Source organism: Pterocles gutturalis, unplaced genomic scaffold (genome assembly GCF_000699245.1).
Source record: "Pterocles gutturalis isolate BGI_N339 unplaced genomic scaffold, ASM69924v1 scaffold50598, whole genome shotgun sequence".
Lineage (NCBI taxonomy): Eukaryota > Metazoa > Chordata > Aves > Pterocliformes > Pteroclidae > Pterocles > Pterocles gutturalis.
This window is the reverse complement of record NW_010124938.1, coordinates 1,888-11,010: the sequence shown is the minus strand read 5'-3', so window position 1 is coordinate 11,010 and position 9,123 is coordinate 1,888. Positions and strand designations below refer to the sequence as shown.

Below are 9,123 nucleotides of genomic sequence, written 5' to 3'. Positions count from 1 at the left end.
TCCACCCAAACCCTTCTGGGATTCTATGACTACAACACAGGAGGAGCAACAGCAGTGACAGGAAAATTCTACAAAGAGAAAATCACACTTTCTGCCTACATCTCCAGCAGGTTAAATAGGAGTAAACCAAACACCTCTGCACAGAGGAGTGGGTAGGTAGCCTTACTTGTATTAATGTTTAAATCTGGTGAGAATGAGGTCAATAAGACAAGTGGGCCCCCAACCTGACCAGAGGACCAGATCCATGGTTTCTAACTGGATTTGCACTTAATTCACACTTAAGAGCACAAAAAACCTAAGGGAAAACAACTAAACAGACCTATTGCTCTAATATTCAAAACTAAGAATGGATGTGCAGCAAGCTGGAGTTCGCACTACTTTGTAGAAATTGCTCCTCAATTTATGACAGTCTTACGGCACTGCTCTTTGTTTCAGGAGTTTAAAAGAGCTCTAAGAGAACTAGATAAGGAAAATAAGACTGCAGTCACCTCTCAGCTTGCTGTGTGCTCAGAGCACCGTCATGAACACAGGCTGGGGATCCCCAACCCACAGCAGCATGAGGAAGATTGAACCAACAAGCCTTGATGCTTCCAAGAGCTGCCTCTCCGCACAGCCCAACCTGAAGGACTGGGCTCATTTCTGCCTGCTCTCGCTCGCAGAGAACAGTCGAGCCGGGAGATTCCAGCCCAGCAAGGAGCGGCGCTTCAAGTGGCAAAATGGGCTGATTTCAATCTCCCCTCTTCAGAGCTAAACAACACAGCTTGTCAGGAGGCTGAGTGATGAGTAAATGGAAAGACCAGATAATAGCTTACAAACATTTAAAGAAATAAATACCAGAGAGTTTGGGCATATATATATATATATATTTTTTTTTATGGCCAAACAAGGAGCTGCACATAGGAATGTGATGAAATTAAGGCTGAAGCTTCCTGAGAGATTTATCATCCTGTGGAATCGTCTGAGTAGAAGTGATAGACGCCTGATGACAGAGATCACTTGAAATGATGCTGGGCAGAAGAGAAACCATGAAAATAGGCCTAAGGTGGCATGGAGACTGCTAAGATATCCAACAGTATTCTCCCCTCTAACTTGTCTTACAAGTTCTCTTCATTTTGGGGGTGTTTCTCACATGCTACCCACACTAAATAAGCAAACAGCTTCTGCTCGAGCTCACCTCCTCGCTAATACAACCTATTTGCTGTTTCACCTTTTTTTACTGGAGCTATACACCAAACCAGTGGTTTCAATTATTTGTCCATAATGATCTCCGAGTTCTTTTCCCGATCAGCTTGTTGGATGACTGTTCCATTTAGCACATACTCCCTAGCTCAATCCCAACTTATTTTCCAGTTATCTATATTGAACGGCATTTGTCACCTCAATTATCCAAATTCCTTGGAATCCAGCCCTGCTGTTCCTCATTATAAACCCAAATCTTGCGACGTTCTGGGCACCCTACTCCTATCAAAGCCAAGAGCCACTGAGGAGACGCTGAGTCGCATCAGATATGGCTCAACTGTTTTGCCTCCAGTTTCTCTATTATCTTCTTTTTTTTTTTTTTGAAGTCTTGCTTCCAGTGTTGTCTTCCAAACCATTTCTATAAACAGACAGAATAAAGATACTAAAAATGACCCTGGGAGGAGAGGGAGGTCACTTTGCGAGTGTTTACTCACCAAATAAACTGGTTATGACCAGTCCTACAATTCTGGAAGGCGCGATATCTTTCACAAGAGATTTGAGAACCTCCTTCCCACACGTCAGCGTGACTGGCGGCACACTTGGTGAGGAGACAGCCAGATCTGAGCTAAGCTACAACAAAGACTGAATGACTGCGGCATCTCAACTGTATGCCCGAGTGCTTGCAGCACGAGATAAACAGAAAACTCAAACCCCAGCCGTTTGCACGGTCTTTAGTCCTCTCAACTATTCCCTCAATCATTGACCAACAGCCTTGTATAGTCACATTGTTGAAATCAGGCCCCTGACCTACATGCCTGGTTGTTTACACATCTTTTTACCTTCCTCATCGCTGCTGTCAGACTGAAGTTGTTTGATTCTCTTCCTCTTTTTCTTTAGATTTTCAGAATCTCTTTCTTCCTCGTTGTCTGACTTGTCCACCCTCTTCATTTTACTGACACAAAAAATAAAAGAAAAAAGGAACGAACATGTGTTATCCATTGTGTGTGGATGAAAACATCAGGCACGTTTAGGCAAGCACATTCCTGAGAGAAGTACTGCTAAGCAGGGAAATCAAATACCTCTGTACCCCTCAAAGACATGAGCATCCCATATGCTGAACTACACTCACCTATAGAACCAGGTATAGGTGCACCCGCATTTCCAAGCCTCTCGTCCTTACCCATATCCAGTTCTCCAAAACAAGGAGGATTTCTTTAGCCCCTCTGCAGTTCAACGTTTTGTCCAGTACCTCACCTAGCTTGGCCACAGCAACCTGGCAAGAGCGAATTTCTGATCATGTCTCTAGAGCTCAGGCTCCCAAACACTAATGTCCCCAACAGCATCACTCAGAAGCGCTTTTGACAGACTGCTTGCCACTGACTGACTATGAGGTAGTGTCTCAGAATCCTGGAGCCATTTTTAAAGACTACTGGAAAAATAAAATAGCTTCTTTCTTTTTAACGTTGGCAAGACGTGTCAAACTAACAAGCCTGGAGGCTAAAGGCCCATGTAGCCTCATAGAGCTGGTACAGCCCGAGTGGCCTTCCCAACACCACGCTGCCAACATGAGCTTTCCAGGCCCTTGGCTTTCTGAACAAGACTATCAATAAGAAAACCAGTGAGCTCTAACTGCGATGGTGGGCTGGGTGGTGTGCTTACCTATTTAGTTAGAAACAAATTAAGACCACCAATTAATTACTCATAGGCCACCAGAGAGCCATCAGACTGTAATGATTTTTTGTCTCTGTCAGTTTGGGTTGGATTAAACACAAAGGGCTGAACTTAAAATTGACTTGGAGTCTCAGCCCAAAGTAAACCGGCAGGATTGAAAGCAGCAGTACATTAGCTATGGGAATCAACAAGCAGAACTTTGTGTGCTGGAAGCTGTGTACATACAAGCTTGGGAATATACTACCTTCCCTGCAGTACAGGTGCTCTTGCCAGCCCCCCCAGATCGCCTGCGGGGTCTGCACCGAGTCTGCTCACAGCGTGAGATCGCCTCAAGAAAAGTCATCCCCTCCCACCAAAAACTACGTGGATCATGTCCCTTCTCCCACTTGCAATGGCACACATGGCCCTGAGGCACCTACAGCACTAAATGAAAAAGAAATTTTAGGAAAAAATTATGAGAGAGATCATTTTAGCCAGGTTTAATGCAATTTAGTAACTAGAAACAAGAGATGAGCCAGCATTGTATGACCAGCCAGCTCCACGCAGGCCATCAACAAGCAGGTTACAAGGTTACAGGGACCCCGAAGGCACAGCCCACCTTTTTTTGTCCTTTTGTTGAATTCTAGCAGACTCTGTTTTCTTCCCAGGTTTCTCTACTACAGTATTATGGGATGACTCTGGTTCTGCTGCAAGAACTGGAGGCTTGACTACTTCTTTCTCCTCCTTTGGCTGCTCAGGCACAGAGTTGACCTTGAGTTTATCTGTGAATAAACCATTAAAAAAAGAACAAACACTGCGTATTCAGTATGAACAACAACTTCCAAAAGAGTTGGCTAAACAAAACACTGTGCACCAAGAATACAGAAAACACCACAGATGATGTATAAAATATTAGGGGTCTAGATTGACCAAGCTGCATCACACACGAAGAAAGGACATGCTTAAATATCTAGCTGATTTACCGTTTTGGTTCTGCTCTTCCTGATGGCACAGCATAAGCACACTGCAAGCCAAGCGTGCAGAAGAGGGCTACGAGGCAGCACCGAAAGCCCTCACAGCCACCAGGACTTAAAGCACTGCAGGAGGGTTGGGAGTCATAAAATCACAGAAGGGGTTGGGTTGGAAGGGACTGTAAAGATCATCAAGTTTCACCCCCCTGCCATAGGCAGGGACACCTCCCACTAGCCCAGGTTGCCCAAAGCCTCATCCAGCCTGGCCTTGAACCCCTCCAGGGATGGGGCATCCACAGCTTCTCTGGGCAACCTGGGCCACTGTCTTTCCTCCTTCATCATAAAATATTTCTTCCTAATATCTCATCTCAATCTCCCCTCTTTCAGCTTAAAACCGTTACTCCTCATCCTATCTTCTAGCCCCTCTCCTAGCCAGCCCTTTTGGCATAGCACCACATCCATCTTTACTATAGTCAATTGATCCCTTCTAAATTAGAGTTTTAGTCATGCACAAAAGTGCCCAGAAGCAGGAGAATCAGGACTGATAAAGAGCAATGAGAGGCGTGTGCACAGTCTCCATCCTGCATAACTTCAGAGCCCATGATTAGTATTTTCAGTAATGTACCAGCTCCTCGTCACACCCCAACCCCAGCGGGATCAAGAACCAGCCTCTTTTGCCTACACGGCACCACATACAAGGACAAGAACCCCAAGATGTTCAACAAGGCCAAATGCAAGACCCTACACGTGGGTCAGGGCAACCCCCAGTATCGATACAGGCTGGGGGATGAAGAGAGAGAGAGACCTGGGTGTCCTGGTGGATGAGAAGTTGGACATGAGCCAGCATCTGAGAAAGCCAACCGTATCCTGGGCTGCATCAAGAGGAGCATGGTCAGCAAGTCAAGGGAGGTGATTCTGCCCCTCTGCCCTCCTGAGACCACACCAGGAATACTGCGTCCAGCTCTGGAGCCCTCAGCACGGGAAGGACCTGTTGGAGCGGGGCCAGAGGAGGCCACAAAAATTATCAAAGGCCTGAAACACCTCCCGTATGAGGAGAGGCTGAGAGAGTTGGGGTTGTTCAGCTTGGAGAAGACTCCAAGGAGACCTGATTGTGGCCTTTCAGCACCTAAAGGGGGCTACAGGAGAGATGGGGAAACACTCTTTATCAGGGAGTGTAGTGAGAGGACGAGGGGTAATGGTTTTAAACTAAAAGAGGAGAGGTTTAGACTAGATATAAGGAAGAAATATTTTGTGCTGAGGGTGATGAAGCACTGGCACAGGTTGCCCAGGGAGGTGGTAGATGCCCCATCCCTGGAAACATTCAAGGTCAGGTTGGATGGGGCTCTGGGCAACCTGATCCAGTTGAAATGTCCCAGCTCACTGCAGGGGGGTTGGACTAGATGACCTCCACAGTCCCTTCCAACTCAAACTACTCTACGATACTATGATTCCATGAATTCTGCTTCAAATGGCTTCATCTAGTACCAGAGAAGAGATAGCACGTGGGAGCGGACAGCAAAAGAATATACTTATCAACCTGACGTGGTGCTGTGAGCACACCAGCACCTAATTAGTCTGTGAGCTTCATTCAGCGGCTTACACACACCCCACCAGAAGAGAGGAGCAGATACGTTAGAAACCTGCAGCATCCTGTATCAAGCACAAGATGCCTGAGCGAAGAAAAAGTATCAAACAATGAGATCAACCACGTTGTCAACAGGAACAGGGGTTGCCGAGAGGGCTAGAAGACTTAGCGCCGGCTGGCTGCTTCGTTGAGCAAGGGAAAGCATCTCATCCATAAGAACTTGAACAACAGCTCTCTTATTTACGATCAATAGCAGAGACTCAATTATTGTTAACTCAGTACTTTCTGGCAAAGGGGAAAGCTTTGAAGCCAGGAGAGTTTAGGGAATAAATCTTCCTCCTGGAATCACCCTATCTCTTCTATCCACATAATCATTTCCAGTTCTGCTCAGTTTTCTCCTTCCCTGCAGCCACCTCACAAGTTTCCTTGAGCAGCTCCTTGACAGGACTCAGCAGAGACGTGAACCCCACTGGAAATCGTGGAAATGCATTCACAAAGCTTTCTCCATCACCACTGACTTGACTTTACTGTGCAATTCCGACCTCCTGGGTTTTCAGAATATGAACATTGCTCTAGGGTTCTTCTCAGATCTTTAAAATTTTACTTGGGTTAATTGTAGCAACTGTGCTCAGGCTGGTGAAGCTGAGGCTGAAAGTGTCCTCGGCTCCCTCAGTCCCATCAAAACAGGAACTCAAAGACGCCCAACAGGACTGTGCCTTCTGTGTTCAGCGCTGGAACCGTACCCTGCAAACTCTGACAGATGCTTGTTAGAAAGTGAACGATGCTGTTTACTCCCTCCCAGTGCCTCTTTGAATCCTCTTGTACTCAGTATTATAAGGGCATCTTTGAATAAAACCCTACAGTTCTTTTCCAATGTCTATTTAAAAGCTTCAGCATATTTTCTCTAGACTTGGATAATTTAAGGTAAGAAGGGACCTCCAGAGGCCACCCACTCCAAACCCTTCAAAGGGGAAGGCCACCCCTCGTTTCTATCCTCCAATTATTAGCTCTTCAGTTTTCATTAAAGAAATTAACCCTAAAATCTAACTACAGACTCCTCAGTGACTTGTGATGAAAAGCAAGCATCGTTAACACACCCTGCGTAACAGGTTTTGGCAAACATTTGACCAATAGCTAATCTTCCAGCCAGCAGTACTCAAGTTAAATCAGATTTCTTCTGCACTAAAAATCCTGTGGGTTAGTCTGCACAAATATGTCATTTTAATTGATCTCCATCCAGCAAGCTTTTTGTCTGAAAAATTCCACGTACAACCTTTAACTTTTGTCTTAAGAGTTGCGTACAAAAACATTAACCGCTCCGAGTCCAAAAGAGCAGAAGAATGGTATGGAAAACTATAAGAAAAAAGGGGGTATAAAGAAAATCCAACAAATTTGGTGGGGCAGGGGTGGGAAGGAAGAGTTCTGCTCCTTTCTCTTTATGTCTCCCATCACAGCTGTATAACAAGACACCTGATATCACCAATTTTAGCTCCTTAGCTTAAAAAAAACCCCTTCCAATATCCCTCAGAATTTTTTAACTTTTTTTTTAAAGTACAGAGGGCGGGTCCCTGACCACACTGGTTTCTGCAAACAGATGCATGTTCTAAAGCACTTACTCATGGCAGCTTTTCCAAAGAAGTTGTTCATAATGTTGCCCTTCGGTGGGGGTTTGCTGCTTGCTGCAGACACCTAGAAGCAAACAGAGGAGCAACCACAGGAATTATTCACGCAACACAGCCCACAAAATGCAAAGTACTGCTTCTGGACGAGCAACATAAATATGTGTAATTTGCTGAGTAGTCAGCGTCTTCGATTTCAGTATCTGTTCAGGAGAATTTGAAGATATGAGGTATTACATGGATCGAGGAGTTGAGTGGAAATTATTCCGACTCCTTCGCTAGGCCTTCAAACCTAACTTGGGTCACATTCCCATCTGATGGCTGACAGTGTTACTGAAATAAGTGGTTGGGATTTGGGTCAGTTCCCAGTAAAGAACTGTTCTTTTTTTTGCAAACTATCAGTGCCTCGATTCACAGTAACCGACAGAGGAAAGAACACAGATTGGCCAAACCATGAAGACTTTATCCAGCTACTCTGGCACGTACACTGTTCTGCTGAGCCACTTGCAAAAAATATCACTGCTCTATTCCATTAATATAGCAGCCACCAAAGTGAAAAATCACTCACACACACAAAAAAAATCCACCTTAGGAAGCTTGGCCTCCTAATCCCATTTATTTTCATGCAAAAAAAAAGGCAAACAGACGCTAAAGTTCCCAAAACACTCTGACACTCATATTTCACCAGTTCTAAATTCACTATTAAAAAAAAATAAAAATCACAAAAGTGAACCAAAAAATGTACCCAGCTGTTCTAAAAAAGCCAAACCATATGCAGGGAATGTTACCATTTTAGTACCCATTTACTGGCCACATTGCTTTAAAAACAATTCTACTAATTAAAATTAAAACATAATCCTATCCTGGAAAAAAAAAAACCAACCCCACAGCAGTCGAGAAGATAAACAATTTAGTCTTGTACAGGTCAAGCTTAGAAACTTCCCTCCCAGACCAAGTTTAAACACCTTGATACTTTTAAGACCTGGACTTCTCACATTTCACTTATTGCTCAAAACAAATCCTTTTAAGCACAATGGAGAGAGCAAGATCCTCGACCGGTGTATATATTGGCATAAGTGAAGACAATGGAAGAATTGTCTCAATAATGCAGCTATGCTGGTTTATACTCGCTGGAGATCTGGCTGGAGGAGGAATGTCAAAAGTTACGGCAAATACACTTTTGTGGATAGGTCCAGAGCATGGCACAATATACTCTCCCCCAAAATGACAGACAGAAGGCATGGCTGGAGCGTAGAGTTAAATACTTACAAAAGAGAGACCGAGCATTCCCAGCAAGCAGCACGTTTAGCAGCAGAAGCAACGGACAAGGCTGCGCTACGGCTGGTTAAGGTTATTCAGGTCAAGTAAGAACAAAGCGGTTTATTAAGGTATTAACCCAGAGGGCTGCCAAAAGGTCTGAGGTAACTTACACCTGGGGCCTCCTTTGCCTCTGCTTTCGTTTCTTTATTTGTGTCCTGGGGTTTGGAAGCTGCTTTTGCTGCAAACATTCCCATGATCCCTTTGGGTTGCTGTGATGGCTGTTTAGCAGTTGATGGACCGTGGCCGTTGACCGCAGGTACTGTGACAGCATTCGTGTCACTCGGTGGCTGGGAACCAGCCTGAGCAGACATCTGCGCTTGAGAAACTTCAGCTGGCGTCCTGGGGACCGCAGCGGCACACTGAATGGCGCTAAACCTGTGTGATGGAGTGAAAATTTTAATTAGCCTTTTAACTTCTTATTTTTCACCTCGCTTTCCTCCCCGGTAGTGCCTTGATCTCTGGTCCTGTGTTTTCCTGTTATGGAGAAAAAAAAAGAGCAATTTAAGTTGTGCATGGGACAAGAAAGAAAGGCTGTCACAGAACAGGAGCAATGGAGACCTCTACTGAAAAGATCATCTGAACCTGTCAGCAAGAGCCAGAGCATTCAAATCCTAAACAAGCTGTTTGGATTTCATGGAGGGGGGGAAAAGCCTCCACACCCAGGGTGGAGATGGAGCCGACTGCATTTTATTCCTAAACGGGTTACGCTCTCTGAAGTTTGCAACATAAATTGTACGACTGTCTGATGACCTAAAACATTTACAACCTTCAGATGCTTTGACAGAGTCCACTGCTGCCA

At 45.0% G+C, this 9,123-nt stretch overlaps 1 protein-coding gene across 1 annotated transcript; it reads right to left on the bottom strand.

Moving 5' to 3' along the window:
- Positions 1 to 2,018: 2,018 nt before the first annotated feature.
- LOC104465365 (DNA polymerase delta subunit 3-like) lies at positions 2,019 to 8,699 on the bottom strand (the record flags this gene model as incomplete). The annotated part of the gene is given in 5 exon segments (XM_010078380.1): positions 2,019 to 2,131; positions 3,449 to 3,611; positions 7,002 to 7,074; positions 8,437 to 8,545; positions 8,547 to 8,699. Coding segments are annotated over 5 exon segments (611 nt in total), but the record flags the coding sequence as incomplete, so codon positions are not given.
- Positions 8,700 to 9,123: the final 424 nt, after the last annotated feature.